The 23,222-nt window shown below is 48.0% G+C and overlaps 1 protein-coding gene across 4 annotated transcripts; it reads right to left on the reverse strand.

Annotated features, from left to right (window-relative positions):
* Positions 673 to 17,729, reverse strand: ZNF518B (zinc finger protein 518B). 4 transcript variants are annotated; one of them, XR_001918216.1, is made up of 3 exons: positions 17,637 to 17,729; positions 3,221 to 7,561; positions 673 to 914 (listed from the first exon to the last, which is right to left on the reverse strand). XR_001918216.1 is itself a non-coding variant. In XM_018049729.1 (3 exons), the coding sequence occupies exons 2-3, from the start codon at positions 7,371 to 7,373 to the stop codon at positions 900 to 902; spliced, it is 2,907 nt and encodes a 968-aa protein (XP_017905218.1). In that variant the 5' UTR covers positions 7,374 to 7,561; positions 17,637 to 17,729; the 3' UTR covers positions 673 to 899. The 4 variants fall into 4 exon arrangements, 3 of the variants coding, with proteins under 3 accessions (XP_017905218.1, XP_017905217.1, XP_013820244.1); XM_018049729.1 differs by having other exon boundaries at positions 4,482 to 7,561; XM_018049728.1 differs by lacking the exon at positions 673 to 914 and having other exon boundaries at positions 1,271 to 7,401; positions 7,485 to 7,561.

Raw genomic sequence — 23,222 nt, forward strand, 5'->3', positions numbered from 1 at the left:
AGGCAGATTCTTTACCACTGAGCCACCTAGGAAGCCCAAATAACTGAAGGTGGTAACTAATTAGATCTACACAGTTGTATCTATTACCTCAACGCAAAGTAATAAGCCAAACTGATGAACTTCAGCAACTCCTACCTCCTGTATTCTCCTCAGAGTTTGCCAATATTCAACTCAACTCTAAATCTCTTTGACTCCTTGGGTACCGGGAATGAAGCCCCCTCACCAAATACCCTCATACTTTCCAAGAATGTGAAGAAACTAGATATAAACAATCACATACATTTGGCTAGAGGGTGTCACCCACACACCTGGCCCCCGAAGGCTCCCTGACTACTTGGGGACCCTCCCACCCGAGCCCCACTCCTAGCTGAGGCCTCACACGGAGGGCAGGTCCCAGACAGCTTCTCTGATGAGGACCACGCTACGAAAATTGTTACTGCTGCTCAACCCAGCATCTCTTGTGAGGGTAAGTCAAAGCAAACAAAAATGGCACCTGGCCTCATTTCAGGTCATGCTTGGTTAACGAGTAGCACATCCAATTTAAAATACATTTTCATGGAATGCAAAGCACCTGTGCTGTGTAGACTGATGCTTTTATGTGGTTCAGAAATGTATCACAGGTCAGCTATGTAACAGCTATCCCACAGAACACGTGAAATGAAAGGACGGAGAGAATTTTACAGTTGTTTTATTTAACAAAACTTACGCCAATGTCTCTATCTATATACATAACGTGTTTCAAAGTCAGAGCAGCAGACACACAGACTATTAATGCAGGACATATAATAATGCTTACAACATGTTATGTGATGTTTTGTTTTCTGCTCAATTGGACACTGACAGATTCAAAAAATATCCCAAAGGCTGAGCAGCATCACATCTTCATTTTCTGGAGTGGCTTACATCATTATGTCCTAAAAAAAAAAAAAGAGGGATGGAACTTTGGAGGGTTAATACATTGCATTCAGTTTAGTTCAACTAACAGCTCTTGGCCTGTAAGAGGGACTCACAAAGTGTTTTGGACTGGGGATAAAAATTTGAGTAAAACAGCCTCTGCTGCTACTGCTGCTAAGTCACTTCAGTCGTGTCCGACTCTGTGCGACCCCATAGACGGCAGCCCACCAGCCTCCCCCGTCCCTGGGATTCTCCAGGCAAGAACACTGGAGTGGGTTGCCATTTCCTTCTCCAATGCATGAAAGTGAAAAGGGAAAGGGAAGTCACTCAGTCGTGTCTGACCCTTAGCATGGACTGCAGCCTACCAGGCTCCTCCATCCATGGGATTTTCCAGGCAAGAGTATTGGAGTGGGGTGCCACTGCCTTCTCCGAAAATAGCCTCTGGGTATATTAAAAAAATTTTTTTCACTGTCATAAATATAAGAAGGTCGTCTCATTCCTGATCCTCCAAAGTAAGAAAATCTACTTTAAAAAATAAGTTAATGATTTTTGTAGTAAGAACTATGAATAACATTTAGTGAGTAGAGATCCTTCAAAATTAAGGTAAGAAAGTCGACTAATGCTCAACACAGCTCTGCCTCTACCTTCTCCAGTTTCATTCGTTTCATGACATTAAGCTACATGTTAACACAATATTTTCTAAGGTTCTTTATATAAGGAAGACATGTTTTGCTTTCTCATTTTTTCATGACTTTCAGGAAGCCCTCTAAATTCCTTAAAAGGTACTGTCATTCTGAAAATCTCAAGAAGCCTAGCTACATATTCTAGTCACAAAATTTTGCTCTGTACAGGTACATAAGCTGACTTTTAGGTAATACTTGAAAAACAGTTGACGCTGCTAAGTGTGAATTCTTCATGTTGACACTTAACACTCTGACCTGATTCAAGGTCATCTTTCCTGGAAGGTCAAGGTCTAGCCTTTCAGGAAAGATGCTACCAAGCAGTGAGGTATAGAAGGAGGAAAAAAATAAAACCACAGACTTTTCTTCTCCCCTCAACTCTTAAGAGCCTTCTTTCATGCTAGGGGGTTGGGGGATAACAAGTCTTCTGTGGATAAAACTGAAGGATGCTCTCCTTTATGTAGTGAAGTGGTACACATGACCCATTTCCCAAAAAGCACCAACCAGAAATGCACAAGGACTAAATACTGTACTGAAACAATATACCCATTTGTTCACGGAAATCGGACCCATCACTTACTGCGCTTTCATTTTCTAAAAACAAGATCAGACCATTATAAAAATGTGCTTCCAAAATAAGTTATTTCTAGAATATAAAATGCTTTATATTTTTCCAGGCCACATAATTCCATTATAAAATAGGAAATCAGAAAATTAGCTAAAACAGTCTTCACATGGTAAAAAGTATGTGTACACACGTATATACACATATAAAAAAACCGGTTTCGAATTTCAATAAAAAACTAATAAACCAAAGTAATGATTATGTATTAAACTACACACAAGCCACGTCAATTTATCGGTAATGAGAATTAACTACAAAGTATTACAATCAAATGTATCAGAGGATAACCTAAGACCTCCCCACATGGAAAAGGATCAGGAAGCCTTCAACTGCCAAGCCAACAAGAAGCCTGCTCATGCCCTTTTCAGATACAATCGCCCCGGTTCTGCGAGGAAGGAATACAAAAGGAAGGAAAACACGTGCCCTGGGGCTGCCTTGCATTTGTGCTCTGCGTTATGGCCGGCTTGGGGCTGGCTGGCTGGCTTGTGAGGACTACAACCCGAGTGGAGCCGTGTTTGCCAAGCCATCCACCTGCCCACGCAGCCATGGTGGTGCAGAGGGCGGGCTGTGGAGACCAGCACCAGCCCTGCCTTCTGCTGGTGGAGGGGAGCTGGAGTGTTCTCGGAGCTGTTTCCCAAGTGGGGTGAGCAACAGGGAAGGCCTGATTGCAGCTGAGATCAGTTAGAAATTACCATTGATGAAAACTGGGTACAGTGTTCCCGGAACTTGAATAAAGACAGTGGGGAGGTTTCCATTTTGTGGATTCCTGCCTGTTCACAGTGTTTTCATGAGGGAAAAATCTTAAGGAGTGGACAGGTGAGTGGGGAAGCGGTCTTACAGAAAACCCACCAAGGGAGGGCAGAATATGACCTGGCAGGATGGGGGGGGGGGGGCGGAGGGGCAGCATCTGATCCACAGATGGTGGAGGAACACAGAGCGTGCAACACCCAGCGCTGGTTTGTGGGGAACCAAACCAAAACTCACAGTTTCACTAAAGCCCCAACTTGCTTCCCAATCCTACCTCGACTTGTCTCCCTGAACTTCATCCAAGTTCAAAGGAGCCTGTTCACTCACAGTGGACGTGGATTACACAGCCGACTTTCAGGAGAGTGGCAAGGGCAAACAGGAGACAACTTTAGACATTTTCTCTTTTTCTTCTTCCAGAAAGGCACATTCCCTCCCCCACCGTCATAAATCAAGGTACTTGGAAAGAAAGCAAAAGCTTGAAAACCTTTTATTCTTCCCCTAACATCTGCTGTTGTTGCAAACTCAGGCCAATCTTTGGGATCATTCTTTAAAGGGGTCAACAAAAGCACAATTTCTCTGTGCTACCATGAACACTCAGCAACACCGCTGAGTGGGTGAGGGATTTAAAAGAATGCCACTTTCTTATAACCAAATTTAAGAAAATGAAGTAGCAAATGTAATCTCCATTACGTACCAAATATTTAGGAGATGAGTTAACGCAAAAAGTTAAAAAAAAAAGGGGGGGGGGGATGCGCACACCAAGACCTGGGTTTGATTCTTCGGTAGCATTTTGTTATATAAAGAGCATGTGTCAAACGTTCTAAACGTGCCCCTCTGAATGGATAAGAAAAGATTTGTTATCTACTTGGAAAAAGGTTGCTGACTGAAGAGAAATCTCAGATCCCACTGAAAATCTGTTCCGAGTTTCCCTTCTCCCCAAACAAATGCATGTAGGTGAATCTGTGCACACTCCTTCAGGGACACAGACCCTTCTGAGATCCAGGCACCCAGCTTGGGCTCAGACTCGTGGCTCTCTCCACATTCCCAGGAGGATCTCAAGACTGACCTGCCCTCCCATCCCTGCATACTCTATTTCCCCCACTGAGTCAGGGAGGGATTCAAAACCAAACCACCCAAACCAGGACCAACTGAAAGGGAACAAAAACACAGTGCTTCTGAGATTGGTTTTTCACTTATTTGCCCTTGGAAGAAAGAACATCCCAGTCTCTGGTAGCCTCTATCAAATGCCGCTGGCCGTGACTCATCCACTCTTCCTGGTCCTCATAGAGCCGCCCACAAAACCAGCACTTAAATATACACTGCGATGAGTCATCAGGCGAGGAATCCACCACCTGGTAGTTGTTTTTATGAACCTTCTTCAGTTTCATTTTCAGCATCATTTGCCTTTTGATCTGACTGGCTTCCTCCGCGTTCTGGTAGGTCAGTCGGATGTGGTGCCGCCTCATGCCTAACTGACACCTAGTCCTCTCCGACAACACCACCTTGAGGACGTTGCCTTTGTACTTGTTTATTACCTTCATCACGTTGGACACCTCCGGCGAGTCAACGTCAGGATGGTTTAACACGATAACGGGCTGGTTCCGACGGGGGCATTTGATCAACTGGTCTGGTTTAGCTGCAATCAGTCGAAGCTGTCTTGCAACCTGAAAAATGGAAGGATCCCTGAAACAGCGGCTGGGGTCAGTCTGGATTTTGCTTTTCTTCTTGGATGAGCTGATTTGTCTGGGTTTATTTTTACTGATGGGAAGACTTCTGGGAAACAGTTTAGCTTGCTTGCTCATTTCACTGCTTCCTTGTGGGCTGTGCATGGATTCGGGTTTTCTGGGCACAGTGCTACAATGGGCACTCTCTTTTCGTGATTTAGGCCGAAAAGACAGATCGTGATTTGGGGACATATCTATGGGCCCACTTTCACTCGTCAGAAACTGTACGTCCGGGTCTGTCCGTTTCACTGGGCAGAGCGGAAGGGGCTTTATTAACTCTGTCTCAGTGCACGGGATGTTGACAGGTGCTTCGCAGGTTGCCTCTATGATGTGGGAATCCTCAGAGGAATTAAGAACCCTCAACACGGCCCCCTTGGGTATCAACACTGGAGCAGCCACATGGGGCTTCTTGGTCACTCTGCTTTCGGTTTTCCCACTGCTGCCTTCGACAAGCTGTGGATACGCCTGCTGGTGTGCGAGCTGCCCACTAACATCACCGGCATCCTGAGGTCTGGGGAGTGTGCCCGTGGAATAGCCAGCGCTGGTGAAAGACACATTAATTTCCTGGATGCCGTCAGGCGTGGCTTTTGAAGTGACTTTAGACGCCTTCCCTACAGAATGTCGATGGGCACTGTTTGCAGCCAGAGATGAAGGCTTGCCACAGGATTCGATTAACTGGGCTATCTTTCTGCGCAAGAGTTCAATTGACTTTATTTTGGACGTTGAACTATTCCACTTGACGCCCTCAGGGACGTTTTCAGATCCAGAGCTCAGAGAAAAGACAGAGGAGATCACTGGGCCATCGAAGGAGTCATTAGTCTGGTCGGGATTCTTTAATTCCAGAGGTTTATCCCCGGACTGTTGGGCTCTGACTCTGTCTTCTCCCATTACGCTGATGCGTAAATACTCACTTCTGTGTTGAGAGGAAACCTGGCCTGCGTTTGAAACTGCCTTGTATTCCTGTGTCTGGTGGTCTTGCAGCTTCCTAGGAGGGGCGACCATTTTTGCAGGAAGGCTGATCTCATTCCTAGAGCCCAAGTCATTCTGATATAGGGACAGTGAGTCCTTTTCTCCAGAGAAGGAAATGGTTGCAGGCGGTGCAGAGACAGGAAATAACTGCTGTGGGTCACTGGGTAAGTTTCTTCTGTCTTCAGTAAAAGAAAGGGCAGCTTTATATGGAAAAGAGTTCGATGAAGTTCCAAGACTACGTAAGACACCGTTTTTCACTAGAGATAATGGAGAGTGGCCTTTGAAGGCAATGGAAGGCAGAGCAGCTCTATGGGGATACGTGTAACCTTTTTTCTGCAAACTCTCAACTCTCCCTGGGTTGAGCAGGGATTCTCCACTGCTGTGCCTGCCAGAATTTGGCATGAAAAAATCATAAGACCTCACCCATTTCACATTTTTAAGCTGCTTCTGAACTGACGGCTGTAGACTACCGATGCCTGCAAGTTTTCCAACAGGCCCTTCAATTGCGAGGGACTGCATGGGCTCTGTGGAAGCCATTTTTTCCTGCTCGCTTGCACCTCTCTCTTTAGACCCACGTTCGGAACTACCTCCATCACCTCCACTGGCGTCGAGGCTGTTGGTTTCTTCCAGGGGAAACAGTTTGAGCACAAGCTGCTGCGTTCCGTTGACAACCTTCACGTCCATCAGCTGGGCTAGACAGTTGGCGGGGACGACGAGTTCAGCTGGCGCCACTACTGTTAAGGGCATCCCCGGCTGCACAGGCTCTTTCGAGGGGGACAAGACCTCCACCTCCACACTTTTGTTCTCCAGCAGGCTGACCTCAGGGGGCTCTGACAGGGCCCCTTTGTGTGGGATGCACACCACGTCTTTCTGGTAGTCTTTGGTTTCGGGTAACAACGTGATGCTGTGCGTCCTGTCTTTACTTGCATGGAGGGAGAACCTTGAGAGGTGATCTGACACCTTATTTTGAAAGGCAGTGCTGGGACTTGAAGCTTTCGAAAGCTCTGGGTTTTGCTTGGAGGCGCTGATCCTTTTGGGCTCCAGCCTGGCGATGGCTTTGGGCGGCCGTTTTGCCCCCGCCTTCTCGTGGACTCTCCTCCTATGCTTGACGATGTAGTCGTTTCTGATAGCACCATAGTCACAGTACTCACATCGATAAGGGAAAACGCCTGTGTGCTTCACCAGGTGTCTCTGAAACTCCCCTTTCGTGTAGGAAATGCAACCGCAATGAGAACAGACAAACTTAATCTCTTCGTGCTGAAGTGTGTGCTTTTTGTACTGCAGAGGGTCCTTTGTGGAAAAGCGACATTTGTCACAATAGTATTTGCCTGGCTTGAAGTTCCTTACCTTAAACTTGTGATTGACAGAACTTGAGATGGCTTCAGGTTTGTTTCCTACTTGAGTAGCACTGCGACTGTTGTTCACAAAGTGGAAATGGGGAGAGGCCACGCCAAGGTTGCATTTGAAGCAAACGTATTTGTCCTCCTTCTGGCTTTGTCCAGTACCCTTTTTCAGATCCTGAAGTGGGACCTCATGCACACTCTTGCACTTTACACACGTAGCAACGGTCATGGCAGCAGACTCTGCCTCGGAGCCTTGATACAGAAGAGTCTGAGAATCCGGTCTGTCTGGTCGAGTCCCTCGATGAGCATTAGGTTGTTTGGGTGACATGGTCAAAGCACTGCATCCGTCACCCACTTCTGTGCTATAGAGTTGCTGTCCAATGTCCTTCATCTCCTCATTTGCATTTCTAAAAAGCCTGCTGAAATCCAGAAAGATTTCATATGATAAAATCCTTAGGAAGCATCGTTGGTACACTTTGTGGCAGGGTACCTAGGAGCATACTTAATTATCTTTCTTTATAAAGCAGGTTAAGATCTTCAAACGTGACTGCTTCCAATTCTCTTATATTCCAGGCAACACTAAGGGGAAAATAAAGAAATCATAAAGCATGATTAATGCATGAACTTAAGGTTTACCTTAGCTAACATGTTTCCAGACTTACCCTCTATTTCAATGACCCTGGGAATTTTATGCTAAATCTTTACCTATTATTTTGATGCACATGTTGATAGTAACACAGTACAAAGAAGTGAAGTCAAAGTTGCTCAGTCGTGTCCAACTCTTTGCAACCCTATACAGTCCATGGGATTCTTCAGGCCAGAATACTGGAGTGGGTAGCCGTTCCCTTCTCCAGGGCATCTTCCCAACCCAGGGACGGAACCCAGGTCTCCCTCGTTGTAGGTGGATCCTTTACCAGCTGAGCCACCAAGGAAGCCCTAGTATACATAGTACGCAGTACAACAGAACTGGCAAATAGCAAGCCTCAACCGAAAGTCATCTACCCTCTGAAAGTCATCACTTTAGCACGGTAAATTGGCAGTCACTTGGGATGGCCTTTGCTGAGTGAGTTACTTAAGCGTCATTGAGAGCATTTAGCAATTTCACAAGTGTAATTTTGTATAAACCTCCCTAATACCTTCTGTCCTTAAGTTTCTAAACATGCATAAGTGGTAGAGCCAGGACACCGGCTCTGGGGTCCATTGGTTTCTATGTACACTGAATCACGAGCATGAATCCCAGCTCTCTCTCGTGCACCCCATTTGCTTGCACAAGTACTAAGAAGCCAACAACCTCCTGACAACAGAAGGCAGACAAACACCCACTTCACATCTTACTGAGCATCTATCAGGTACCAGGCACTGCTCCAGCTCCTACAGGGCAGTGATGAGAAATCAATTTGTCCCTCCTCTCATGAGAGTGCAGAGGGGAGACAACAAGCCTATCTTTATCTGGCAGAAGGTGGCCAGTGATTGGGGAAAACAAACCATACAACTAGGCAAAGGGGACAGAGCATAAGTATTGGATGAGGTTGAGGGCTGGGGTGTGGAGGTGTGGACAGTCAGGAGAGGCCCGAGGATAAGCCGACATTGGAGCAGAGACCTTGGGCAGCCTTGGCGGAGGGCGCTTCAGGCAGAGGGAGGGTGAAGGTCTATAGGAGGTGGGCCTGGAGCACCTGAGTGACAGTAAGGAGGCTGGGGGTCAGTGAACAAAAAGGGGGTGCTGGGCAGGGGGGCGGCAGATCTGATCAGGGGAAGGGGAGACGGGTCCAGGGAAGACTGACAGTGCAGTATCGTGAGGATGTGGCTTCTCCTGCACATGAGGGAGACGTGCGCAGAGGCTGGAGCCGAGATATGACATGGCCTGACCTTTATTCCAGCCACTGCCTCCAGTTGCTGCAGGGACCCAGTCCAGGAGGGCGAAATGAAGGCAGCAGGGAGACAGGGAGAGGGAGGCAGCAGGGACGGCACTCTTGTCGTCTGGGGCCAGGACCACAACCCGGGCAATGCAGTGATTCTCACATAAAAATAGTTATCTTTCAACACACATTCTTTTTTCAGCATACACAGAACTAGCAGCAAAGCAAAAACCATTTTAGTTCGGGATCTGTGGAAAGCCTTCCTCTCATTACCTTAAAAAAACAAAACAAAACACTTTCAACCCTTCTCGCTTCAGGTTTTTTTTTTTTTTTTTTCATCTGGCAATCAGAATTACAGACTTAGTCAGCTTCCTCCACAGAGCTGTATGAGGACTAAAGCGCTAAAGAATACAAGACAATGTGTATGTACTTTTCAAGCGCTTCCCCAAGTGTCAAGAGTCACACAAGGCCTCAGTGTCTGCTCAGATGGGCAGAAACATGAGTGGGAATTAGCCCTTTCCTTCTGGCACTCTGCTCACAAGCCAAGGGCCACAAAAAATAAGTCTGAAAGGCTGAAGTCATACACGTTTGATCACCTAAGAATGCTACAATCACCCACATGTTCAGTTGGCATTTCCATCCTGCTAAAACAGAGGACGCAACGGCTGCAGGCAGAGCCTAAGAAAACCACTGGTCGGAGGAATGCAGAGGCTGAAAAGGGGATCTTATCTAGTGGTTCCTGAATCTGGAGGAGCCACAGAATCACAGCGAACACAGATACTCCTGGGCTTCACCCCAAAGCTCACGCATCTAAACTTCAGTGGGAGAGAGATAAGGAAGAGATGCCCATGGTCACTCATGTAATTCTGATGAAAAGGCACTATTAGAAATCACTGGCTGAGACTTCCAGCAACACTTCAATCTTTTAAACCATCTTCACCAGCTGGTCACGCAGTTGATGCTCTAATAACTGCCCAAACTCCTTCCCTCTTCGGGCAGTTTCATTGTCCAGAATTTACCCTTCAATAAAACTGAAACCAGCATCCCTGTAACTTTCTTAGATCCTGACCTTGGAGCTACAAACCACTGAATCCCTGATAGACCATTCATTTGTCTGCCCCTTCCCTCTCTTGTCCCGTCTCAATTCTGTTTACAAGATGTGCATACCAGCCTCATAATCTTGAGTGAACAAGAAATAGAGAGAGAGGGGAAGGAGAGCAGGAAGAGGAGAGATAAGAAAGGAAAGAGAGGGAGGGAGGGAAAAGGAGGTATGGGGGGGAAAGTAACTTGCTTGCCTGGTACAACCTGCTTACCAACTCTTTAAAAACCAAACAAAAAAAGGCAGTTTTGCCATTTCCTCTCCAAATCCTTTTGAAAGGCGGAGGTGTCATTCCTCCTGGACTGGAGACTTGGACTGGGTGATAACGACCTTAGCAAAAAGTGGGGAACATCCCACTGGCAGAAAGTCTAGAGAACTAATCACACCTGCTCAGTGCCTTGGCAGTGTGGGGGCCTCCTGGAGGTGCTTCTGCAAGGCCATGCCAGCAGCTATTTTGAATAAGGAATCCACAGAAATGAGCGCCAATACGAAGCACGAGCTGTGATTAGAAAACACAGTTTAATGGGGGAGTCAAGGTGCTAGGCCATGACCCAATGATGTCACCTGCTTCAAAGTACCTTCTTGGCTTCTAAGCCAGTCTCAGAACTATGCAGTTTCTACTTTGGTACCTCCCTCCATTCAGGTGACAAAAGATGTCCAGCTTCTTCAAAACAAAATTATCTTTGACCATCATTAATATGTGCAGCTAGTCACGGTGAAAAAGATCTCAGATGTAGCATCCCAAGACAGAGGTAAACGGACGCAGTGGAAGAACGAGATGGCTCTGGCGTTGGCATTTACACTGAGGCTACGCCAAGCACACCTGAGTAACAGGTTCCCAGGACCTTGCTCCCTCCATGCCCCTTTCTCTACCTGGCTCACACTCAGGTACAGCCACCTGTGAACCTGGGCCCTTTGGCAGATTACTGCCCAGTGAACTGATGACCAAGGATTACATGAAACACTGTAGATGTAAGGGTCATGTGTGGGCCAGATGCTGAGAGGCCACTAACCAATTATGAGTAACTTCAGTCTCACCTACCTTCAGATCACCTACCTTCCAAACGCACGGTACCCTTTACATCATCTCTCTTCAATGGATCTCCTAGGACTAGAGACATACTTTTTTAAAGTTTATTTAGGAAGGCTCTCAAAAACACAGAAGATACTTAGTACTATTAACTTTGGACATGAAAAATAAAAGTTAATGTTCAGTTGCCCGTTTTAAAATGGTGAAAAGTGTGCTTTTTAATGCACGATTACCTCCAGCATCAGAGAAAGATGACTCCCATGAACAAAGAGGCGGCACACGTGTGACAAACTTGCTTCCACTAGACTGAGTCTTGCCTTTTCCTGGGAAAAAGCCTAGCGGCAGCACTCATCACTGCCAAGTTTTCCTTCTGACTTTGAGCTCACTTGACCTGGTAACTTCAAAATTTATCTGGGGGGACAGATGGAGAAAAATGTTAAGTTTGTTAGAAACCAGTCCAGTGACACTGAGGGCTATAAAAATCATGAAGGGTGTGTAAATTTTATTAAAAAGGAAGCATCTGACTCCTAAATACTGGACACGTAAAGTGTCAATAGAAAAACAAAAAGCAGGAAAACAAGGTTTAAGGCAGCAGATTCTGGAATCAGATCACAGGGCTTCTAAGCCTATCCCATAGCTTTCCAGACCTGACCTGAAGGCAAACTGTCCAACTGCGCAACTGTAAAATGGGCAGCAGCAGTACCTACTAAAATATTCACTGGAAGGACTGATGCTGAAGCTGAAACTCCAATACTTTGGCCACCTGATGCGAAGAGCCAACTCATTAGAAAAGGCCCTGATGCTGGGAAAGATTGAAGGTGGGAGGAGAAGGGGACGACAGGGGATGAGATGGTTGGATGGCATCACCTACTCAATGGACAGGAGTTTGAGCAAACTCTGGGAGACAGTGAAGGACAGGGAAGCCTGCCGCGCCGCAGAGTCCACGGGGCTGCAGAGTCGGCCATGACTGAGCGACTGAACTACTGCTGCATCTCGCAGGGCTGTCGCGAGGACTGGAGGTGACAGTGTAAGTATAAGCACTTAGGTTCTACGTCACTCACACACAGCTGCTAAAAATACTATTTTCCCTTTATGAAGAAAATAGAAGAAATGATGCCTATCACTTTATTAATAGTCCAAGAGCTAAAACACATGCTTCTTTGTTACCTGGCTTTTTCTGGAGTACACAGTGAATCTCATTTTGAAACTTTAATTACAGTTGCCAGGTTGTACAGTCTAAAAGAGAATTCACCTCTGGGGTCAAGCCATCCACCTTGCCTTAGTGGCAAACAGGCCAACAGGTGCTTACAGCTGTCAAGGAAAAGATGCTCTATCTACAAGAGTGCTCACTACAACTTAGGTTTCCATATAATCCAGTGTACTGACAGACTTCTTCCTCTCCAAGCTCAGCTGAATTGTTCATTATCCCTGTAGCAAATGAATGTGTTCCCACACTAGATGTTAATGTGAAAAATGTAAAAAAAAAGCAACAAACAGTTGCTAGGCAGTTAAATCATAACCTATGCTACACGGATTATCACGTACATCTTGTGTTCATGAGATACCCACCAAACTTAGTAAATTTTAGCTGGCTGACTGCATCCTTTCTTGGACAGAGAAGCAAATGAGAAAGCTTTTTGAAGACAGGGATCCTTTCATTTTGTCTATTAAGCCATAGAGAGCATAGACTACTCTAACGTGTCTCAATAACCAAAAATTTAAAACATTCTACCCCTACGTGACCATTAGCATGTAAATGAGTGATATCTGATCAGGGTAACAGTCCAACATTAGTTGTGTAAACTGCCAACACCTCCCCAGTAAGTCAGTATTCAAGGAGAAACAATCGCCTCACTCACCAAAGAATCAGAACTGAACTGAATGATAAATAGATCTACATAATGGAAAACATTAATGAAGTATTTTCTTTTTGCTCACCTACTTTCACTTGAAACGACTGAACTGATATCCATCTTGATGGCAAAAAAGACTTCTAAATGTTGCTGACAGGCGTACACCTCTGGGATCTTAGATTTCCTTCTGAATCCAAGTGTATCACTTGGGGCACACAGAATGAGGCAAGAAGGTTGGGCAAGAGAGCCTGTGTTTCGATTCTTCAGCTTTCCAGGTGAAAAGAGAGTGCACCACAGTGGAAAGAGCAATCTCCGTGGGTTACCAGGAGCAAGGTTCAAAACCTAGGTTTTGACCTGGAGCTGTGTCATTCTGGACTCATTAACCTCTCTCAGCCTGGGTTTCCTCACTTGTAAAATGGGAGTAATACCCTAACTGACATGACTGACGTGAGGAAATGGTGTATACAGCTAGCAGGTAGCCTTATGTTTGGCAAACTACAGGTTTTGTCAAGAAATAAGCCAACGTATTTCTGGTTAAGGAAGATTCCTTCAAGTGTAGAAAGAAGATTCCAGCCATCACAGAGGAGCAGGTTATTAGTTTAACAAGTAAGCCTAATGAGATAAAGGTCTCTGGCTGGAGGCAAGGCTCTTCCCCTCCACTCACCAGTCCACAAAGGGAGTTCCCTAGGGGCGGACTGGACACTGCAGAGCATGTGAGCTGAGCATCAGAGAACAAAAGAAGTTGCTATTTGTGAACAGCACTTTAAGAGAGAACATTTCTAAACAAAGAATACAACTAGTGTCAAAACTTAGGGTTCTACACATGGGAAAAAAAACCAAACTTAAGAGGCAACTATGCTCTTGTTAGCATTTTAAGAAAGATAGCTTCCCTTGTGGCTCAGCTGGTAAAGAATCTGCCTGCAATGCAGGAGACCTGAGTTCGATCCCTGGGTTGGGAAGATCCCCTGGAGAAGGGAGAGGCTACCTACTCCAGTATTCTGGCCTAGAGAATTCCATGGACTATGTTGTCCATGGGGTCGCAAAGAGTCGGACATGACTGAGCTACTTTCATTTTTCAAACACTAGATAGTACTACTTATTAAAAGTTCCTAGGGACTTCAGGTCTCTAAAGGTGATAAAACTGAAGGACAAAAAAATCTTTGTACTTCCCTCCATTTTTTTGCCTTAAAGTCAAAGTTTTGTAGAAGAAATGGAGTAAGAGTTAAATAAAAAAGTACAATTAAAGAAAAATTACCTCCCACTGATTCTTAACCTTGGCTGCATCAGGGTAGCCAACTTGTCAGAATACGCCTGGGATGCTAAACTTCTTTAATGAGGTCTCATGATGTTTAGTCACTCTCCTACATGGCAAATTTACCTGAGCTTTAAAACCAGTGATGCCTGGGCCCCCCTCTGTGTGTGGTGGGGAAGGCTCAGGGTGTTTTAAAAGCTTGCCAGGTGGTTCTAACGTGCAGTCAAGGTTGAGAACCCTCACTGGACATTACAGGTGCAGCGAAGCAAGTGTCATATCAACACTCCTATGCAACCTTTCACATACCAATTCATCCCTGGGCGCCTGGAGGTGAGGCAAGGCCACTGCCTTAACTGTAATGACACCAGCAGACAGGTAGACTCTGGTAGACCCTTGCTTATTAGACTTTTGACTTTGGAAGCATCATCACCGATGCTCTCCGTGGAGTGTGCAATGACAGTGACCCCTTTGCCGACTCCTGGAAACTGAAACGTGCCTGGCACGGCATGAGCACAATGCGCCTGAATCAGGGCTGCTTACCGGACCCCTGCCTAGCCTGCTGCCTTTAAGAAAGTGTGGATGAGGGATGTAGCGAAGTAAACAGGTGCTTTCAGGGAGGCGGTAAATGCCACACTGGTGATCTGATGCAGATGCTCTCAATGGCTGGCTGTGTTACCAAAGCTGGGCACTGCGGCCCAAGTCAGGTGGAAGCGGGGGGTGGGGTACGGAGGCAGATTCATACATTACCTCCACTACTCCTCAAAGTGCTCCCTCCAACTTACAGAAGCTTACCTGCTTCTTGTAAGTTCCGGAGAAACTGGCTTTTCCCAGGTCACGGAGTTGGTCAGTTGGCGTCTAACCTAAATTCCTTCTGTTACCCTGCTGAGGGAGGCTGGGAACAGCAGTCACAGTTGGGCACCATTTTTACTTCCTGCCCGGAGCCATCGAGCAGCTGAGTGAGTCAAAACCATGGCGAGCCCCATGGGCTCTTCCCTCTTTTCTCAGGCACCAAGTCCCCTCTGTTCTCAACCTCAGGCTCTGACACAGGCCTCTACGCTCAGAACCCTAGGAGGCAGCGAGGCACCACACAAAGGTTCTGCAACAGAAGCCAGACACTGGGGTTTAAGTCCTGGGTCCGTGTAGCCTTGGTTTCTCCATGTCCTTCTTGCTTGTAGAGAAAAAGGGGGCTGAGCCCCCAAAGCGCTTCTCCAGCAAGGGAGCTCAAAATAAAAGGGAAAAAGGCTTCCCAGGTCTCAGGTGGAAGAATGACTCAGACTGCACTTCTCTGGGGGTGGGCTCGGGCACAAGGCTCCCAGTTCTTCCCAGGTCATTCTGATGCCTCCGCACTCCCCACCCCCCACCCTAGGATGAGAATGTCTGGATTGGATGGTCTCCAGCCACTTTCATCCCCAGGATGCATTCTAGAGACTGCAGTTGCCTGAGTCTGAATACGTGAACAAAGAAAACGCCGTCTGTGCCAGGCTGCTTGGGAACAATCACGACCGAGAAAGCTTCACTGGTGGGGACCCTGTTTACCACAGGCTTGGTCACACAAGGCAGTCAATGTGTATTGGCTGAATGAAGGAGTCGATGAATGAAAAAAATGTCAGCCTTCCTGATGACAATAACAATGTTCTTTGTTCTTCTTTCTCCTCATAAACTGGCCCAGATCCCCTTATTTTCAATTGAATAGATCAGTAGACCTATGTGTATTTTTAAATCGCTATTACTGGACTTTTAAAAATCTACATTAGTTTGGCATAACACATGAAGGAGGAGGCCCAATAAATAATGACCTCCTTTGTCTGTTTCCAAGAAGCACCTTGCAATAAATGTTTAGCAGCACAACAAAACTAAATATGTACAAAAGTATTATTTTTCAAGGCTATATTAGATCCAAGACTAAAAACTAAAAAGCTTTTTAAAATGCATCCTAGGTTAGGGATAACACTGATACAATTTAAAAAGTCAAACATTTGTATTCTACCTAAACAGACTATTGGGATACTGGTTTTAACCACCATTTGCTGGGCCAGTATCTCCAGCTGAGAATGTGTCAGGGATTGGAATGAACTTTGCATACCTGACTCAGAGATAAACAGATTCCTATCCTCTCTCCTCTTCCATAGGAAAGGGCTGCCTGTTCCTGGAGACCAAGGTTTTGTCTCACTCTTGGTGGCTTCAATTCTAAGCTTAAGAGGTAATGTTTCAGGGATCTAACACAACAGTTTAGCCGTGTAGACGTTTGTTTTTAACCAGAACACAGTGCTTAGTATTTCACTTTTCATTTTCCTACTTTAGATTAATACAACTGTTCATTATCCCAGTTTTTAAAAATCAAGGGTATTTTCACGGGATACACTGAATAACCAACGTATACATAGGAACTTAAGTGTTTTCTTTCATTCTCTTCTTTGACTTTTTTTCCCTTTCCGATTCGGGCATTTCGTTCTTTTGCACCCTCATGGTCTCTTTGGCTTTAAACTGCCTAAAGACCCCCCAAAAGCAATAAGATACAAAAGCAGCTGGGACTGGGGTGAGGTCCCCCAAAGAGTGACGTCATCATTTATAGAAGAAGACCAACCGTCATCTACCGTCCCCTTACGCCCCTCTCCAGCACAGAGACCCTCCATGGACAAGCCCATCCCTGGGCACGTGCGCCCAAACTCCCAAGGAAAAACAATGCCAAGTCGGGTTTTCCAGTTTATTGTTGGCACGCGCACACCGACGGTCGCGTTATCCAGGGTGAGTCCACATCGCGCAGCGCTGCTGCGGGGAAGGGCAGGCGCGGGGGCCGCAGACGGGTAACTCCGCGCCCCCTGCGGGGGGTGGGGCGGGAGAGGCGCGCGCGGGGGCATCCTTCTGGCCACGGAGACCGAACCACGTCAAGCGGACCTCTGAGGCCCGCAGGAGGCTTTAAAAATGGCCCTCCTGACGACACTTCCTGCTCGGAGCCGACCGGTAGGAGCTCTCCCAGGAGAGATGCATCATTTAAAACGCTGGGGGGCGGGCGGAGGAGGCCGGGCCCGGAGTCCCGCAAGCCCGGACGCTGCTGCCGCCGCCGCCGCAGCAGTCGAGGGTCGCGACCCAGCGCTTTCGGGGGCGAGCGTGCGGGGTCGCAGCGGCACAAAGGCGGGCGAGCGCGGGGGCGCCGGGCGCACAGATCCACCGCCACCCCCGGGGGTTCGCGATCCCTGGCTCCGCGCCCCCTTCCCCCCAATCCAAGCCCCGCGCCCCTCCTCCCACACCCGGTCCGGCCCGGCGGGGGACCCCCCCTCCTTTTCCCGTCCAGGCCGCCGCTCCCTCCTCCTCCTCCGCGCCCAGCCCGAGCTCGCGGCCGCCTCGCGTCTGCCTCGGGCCTCCGGCCACAGACCCCCGGCCGGGCGGCCCCGGGCACACGGGGGCCAAGCCCCCGCACCTCCTGGCCCCGGCAGCCCGCGCCCGGCACGGCCTCGTCCGGCCCCTGCAATCCGCGCGGCCCCCCAGCCCCTCTCCGCACCCTTGGGCCCGCCCCTCGCACTCGGGACCCGGCACCCTCGCCCCTCCACCGGCTCACTCACTCACCGGGCCGGCTAGTCTGGGTCCCGCGGAGAGGGGGAGGGTGTCTACACCGCCAGCGCCAGGCCGCCGCCTCCGCCGCCGCCGCGCCCGCTGTAGGTCCCTACTCGGGGGGCGGAGCCCGGCGACGCCGCGCGTGCGCAATGCGGCGCGGAGGCCCAGCCGGATCGCGGCCAGCGCCCGAGGTCCCTAAGGCTGCGCCGTTCCCCGCCGGCTCTAAGATCCCCGCGGAGCACCCCCGGGGCTTCTGAGCTCAGCGTTTACCCTGAGAGCATGTACACCCGCGGTTCGATATTACGGTGGGCCCCGGGAGCCGCCCGCCCCCGCCAAAGGACAACCGGTTGCGCTTCTGTATCGTTGGCCCAAGCCTAGCGGTCGTGGGCCCAGAGGAAGAAGGCCTTTGCTCCCTGCCCTCGTGGAGCTTCAAGTCCAGGAGAAGCAAAGGAGCTCCGGTCTTCAGCCTTCCAAATTCTCTCTCTCTGTGTCTCTCTTTCTTGAAAGCCGCCGTGAAGGAACTAGCCTTGGAAGACCCAGGTTCGAATCCCGACTCTCGAAACTTCTTTGCATCCTCGCTGCGGGACCTTGGGCGAAGAAGTCCCTGGACCTCTCGGAGTCTCAGTATTCCTTTCCAAAGATGGGGAACGACAGACCTGAAACCCAGTTTCAGTTTCAGTTCAGTCGCTCAATCGTGTCCAACTCTTTGCGACCCCACGGACTGCAGCAAGCCAGGCCTTCCTGTCCATCACCAACTCCTGGAGTTTACCCAGACTCATGTCCATTGAGTTGGTGATGCCATCCAACCATCTCATCCTCTGTTGTCTCCTTGTCCTCCTGCCCTCAATCTTTCCCAGCATCAGTCTTTTCAAATGAGTCATCTCTTCGCATCAGATGGCCAAAGTATTGGAGTTTCAGCTTAAACATGAGTCCTTTCAATGAACACCCATGACTGAAGTCCTTTAGGATGGACTGGTTGGATCTCCTTGCAGTCCAAGGGACTCAAGAGTCTTTTCCAACACCACAGTTCAAAAGCATCAATTCTTTGGCGCTCAGCTTTCTTTAAAGTCCGACTCTCACATCCATACGTGACTACTGGATAAACCATAGCCTTGACGAGAGGGACCTTTGTTGGCAAAGTAATGCCTCTGCTTTTTAATGTGCTCTGTAGGTTAGTCACAACCTTCCTTCCAAGGAATAAGTGTCTTTTAATTTCATGGCTGCAGTCACCATCTGCAGTGATTTTGGAGCCCCCCCCCCCCCCCAAAATAAAGTCAGCCACTGATTGCAATGTTTCCCCATCTATTTGCCATGAAATTTTGGGACCAGATGCCATGATCTTACTTTTCTGAATGTTAAGCTTTAAGCCAACTTTTTTTCCATCTCCTTTTTCAAGAGGCTCTTTAGTTTTTCTTTACTTTCTACCATAATGGTGGTGTCATCTGCATATCTGAGGTTACTGATATTTCTCCTGGCAATCTTGATTCCAGCTTGTGCTTCATCCAGCCCAGCGTTTCTCATGATGTACTCTGCATAGAAGTTAAATAAGCAGGGTGACAATATACAGCCTTGACATACTCCTTTTCCTGTTTGGAACCAGTGTTGTTCCATGTCCACTTTTAACTGTTGCTTCCTGACCTGCATATAGGTTTCTCAAGAGGCAGGTCAGGTGGCCTGTTAGTCCCATCTCTTTCAGAATTTTCCACAGTTTATTGTGATCCACACAGTCAAAGGCTTTGGCATAGTCAATAAAGCAGAAATAGATGTTTTTCTGGAACTCTCTTGCTTTTTCCATGATCCAGCGGATGTTGGTATTTTGATCTCTGGTTCCTGTGCCTATTCTAAAAGCAGCTTGAACATCTGGAAGCTTATTGTTCATGTATTGCTGAAGAATGGCTTGGAGAATTTTGAGCATTACTTTACTAGCGTGAGAGATGAGTGCAATTGTGTGGCAGTTTGAGCATTCTTTGGCATTACCTTTCTTTGGGATTGGAATGAAAACTGACCTTTTCCAGTCCTGTGGCCACTGCTGAATTTTCCAAATTTGCTGGCATATTGAGTGCAGCACTTTCACAGCATCATCTTTCAGGATTTGAAACAGCTCCACTGGGATTCCATCCCTTCCACTAGCTTTGTTCGTAGCGATGCTTCCTGAGGCCTGAAGCCTAGAGCCTCATTTTCATTATGTAGGTTGTTTTGAGAGTCAGACAGGACGGTGATTGTGGAAGAACCTGGAGATGGAGTTTGCCATGCCAGCATTTTCTCCTGTTGCTTTGAACTCCAGGGCTCTTTGGAGGTTGGGCGGGGGTGGGGGGGGAGGGGGGGGGAGAGAACTACTCCCTCCTGCACTTCCGACCTTCCAGAAGGAAGCTATGCTGCGAATAGAACCACGCCTCCCCAAGGAAAGAAGAGGGACCGTTTTGCTAAAGTCTCCGTAATCACTGACTCCGATGTTGCTCTCTACAAAAGAGGATTTCTCCTAATTAAGAACAGATTGGGAAAGGGGAGTAGCGTCACCCGGAAGCAAAGTTTCTTCAGGAAAAACAGCCAATAGTTTATTTCAAGTCTCTGGATGGAGCAAGACTGGTTTCCAGCAACTTCTTGTCGGACGCCAGGTTCATGGACGTCGGTTGGCAGGGCTGCGACGGTTCTGCCACACGGAGAAGTGCCGTTCAGGATGACAGGACCAGTAGCGGGCAAAAATGCCCACCACTGAAATAGCAAGAGTTGGCAGAATGGCAAACCAGAGGTGGATCACCAACAGCAGCTGCAACTCCTGTTCTGCACTGCCAGAGTCATTGCTGATAAAGATGCTTCCCAGTCCTCTATCTCTTAGGGCTGAGAAGCTAGTGAACCTCTTCTCGGAAAAACACATTTATGGCCAGTTCGTATCAGAGAGAATGGAGTAGATAGCTCAAAGTCACCCTGAAGAGTGGGCTGGGTTTCAGAAGAGCATTGAAGAATCTAAACTGGCAATAACCTGGAAATCTCTGATGGCAAAAGGAGCCAAATCAGGAAAAACTGTTAATTATAAGTGTTAGAGAATTTTTACCTGTAATTTAGCTCAAATCATTGTTTCTCTGTGTAACACACACTCATGCGTTACAGTTCTGCCCCCTTGAGTCACATGGAACTGCCAAAGAGTACCTCTGGGCTTCCTGGAACTTTCTCTGGAGTTAGAGCTGGTTATAGACACAGCCTTGAACCTGCTCCCTAACCTGGCTGAACCTCAGTTTCTCCTGTAAAACTCAGTGAATAGGTCCTGCTGCTGCTACTGCTGCTGTCACTTAAGTCGTGTCCGACTCTGTGTGACCCCATAGATGGCAGCCTACCAGGCTCCCCCACCCCTGGGATTCTCCAGGCAAGAACACTGGAGTGGGTTTCCATTTCCTTCTCCAATGCATGAAAGTAAAAAGTGAAAGTGAAGTCGCTCAGTCGTGTCCGACTCTAAGCGACCCCATGGACTGCAGCCTACCAGGCCCCTCCATCCATGGGAGTTTTCAGGCAAGAGTACTGAAGTGGGGGTGCCATTGCCTTCTCCGGAATAGGTCCTAGTCACAAGCAATTGTCAACTTTAAAAAGAGAAGGCAAGTTAAGGCTTAGCATAGTCCCTGATAGGTTTATATTTCTCAGGAGCCCAATTATTATACAGTGAGATAAAATGCTTTGTGGAGGGTCTGGAAATTGGGTATTTATCACCTGGAAAGGGGCCAAGCTGGGGTAGAAACCACTCGTGGAAACCCTTAAAGTTGAAGTGTTGTCCCCTAGAGGTCTTTTGATGCAGGCGAGTTCACCCAGAAATGTTGGAATAGTCAGCCAGTGCACATTTCCTATACTTCATGGCTGCCCTTCCTGTCTTCTTCCCCACCCTCCAGCTTAATTGGCCAGTTTCTTTTCACTGTTCCATGGATCACCTCTGTTATAGGTTGAGTTATGCCCCGTCAAAAGGTATTAAAGCCCAGTAAATGAGAATGGGAATTCATTCCTGTGAATGCGAACTTCTTTGGAAATAGGGTCTTTACAGAGGTAGTTAAGGTGAAATCCTTCATTAGGAGGGCTGCAATCCAATATGACTGGTGTCGTTAAAAGAAGAGGAGAAGAGATTCAGAGATCATGTGAAGACACAGACATCTAGGGAGCAAAGGGCCAGGTCAAGACAAGCCTGGATTGGGGATATGCTGCCAGAAGCCAAGGAATGCCTAGGGCTATCAGAAGCTGAAAAAAAAAAAAAAAAAAAAAAAAAAAGGCGGGTGGTGGAGGGGGGGCGGGTCTCTCCTATAGATTTCAGAGGGACCGAGGCTCTGCTGACTGCTCACTTCCAGAACCCTGACAGGATGAGTTTCTATTTGTTACAGTTAATACAAGCTCCCATTTATGGTTGCTTAACATATGAGAGAGAGGAGGGAAGACATGTGAACAAGACAAGACATTGGGTGTAAGGGCTGGGAGCTTATATATCTATTCAACAAGCATTCCTCGAGTGCCTGTCTAGTGCAGGTGCAGGCTAGGTCTGAGGTCAGAGGTACAAGATAAGGCTCTACTTTCAGGGAGCATTCATTTTGTTGGGAGATGTAGATCTTACCCAGTTAATGGAATATATGATTAATATTAGGCAATGCTAGAAGTGGGGTGGGGGGGCATCCCAGGTGGCACTAGTGGTAAAAAACACGCCCGCCAGAGCGGGAGACAGAAGAGGCTTGGGTTCAATCCCAGGGTGGGGAAGATCCCCTGGAGGAGGGCATGGCAACCCACTCCAGTATTCTTGCCTGGAGAATTCCATGGACAGAGGAGCCTGACGGGCTGCAGTCCATAAGGTCGCAAAGAGTCAGACAGGACTGAAGGGCCTGAGCACCCACGCAGAAGCTGGGGGAAGATAAAACTGGGTAATGTGGAAGGGAGTGCAGAGCGAGCGAAAGGACGATCTGGAAGGCTCTGGGACGGGACTCCGAAGCTGAGCTCTAAGTCGTGAGTAGGATCTAGCACAGGTAAGGGGAAAGGGAGCTTGCTTTATTCATAGAGAAAAGCGTGGGTAGAGATCCTGAGATGGGCGCAGACGTGTTAGAGGAAGAACGAAGCGCGGTGTCAACGTAGGGCATCCTAGGCGCTTACAAACCGTGTTCTCTTAGGGAGCCGTTGACGGAAATTCTGCCAGTGAGGATCCTGGGTCTCAGAGGAAAGTACTGACACTGCTGTGCCTTGGAAAAGGGCCAGGTCTCTAACAGCCAGGTCAGGAACTTCCTGCGAGTGTTTGGGGAGGAGGGGTGAGGACAGAGACTCGTAAATCCCAGGCACTTAAAGGCCCGTGCATAAACGGGAGAACCCCCCGCGAAGCTACTTGTTTTTGAATATTTGGAAATATTTCAAAAATGTCTAGTAACTTGGAGCCATACGTAGTTTGGGTTTGCTCCTCTGTAAAGTGGGACAAAGGCCTCCTCGCCCAAGGTGCCCAAGCGTGCGTGCGCGGTCATTAAGTCGTATCTGAACCTTTGCGACACCACGGCACTCACATGGAAATCCAGTTTATCCTCCCAGTCCCGGGGCACAGGGAGTGGAGGCTGCAGAGTGGAATCCTGGACCCCATTACTCGTTTGCGCCTCG

The sequence above is a fragment of the Capra hircus genome, chromosome 6 (genome assembly GCF_001704415.2).
Source record: "Capra hircus breed San Clemente chromosome 6, ASM170441v1, whole genome shotgun sequence".
In the NCBI taxonomy this organism is placed as follows: Eukaryota; Metazoa; Chordata; class Mammalia; order Artiodactyla; family Bovidae; genus Capra; species Capra hircus.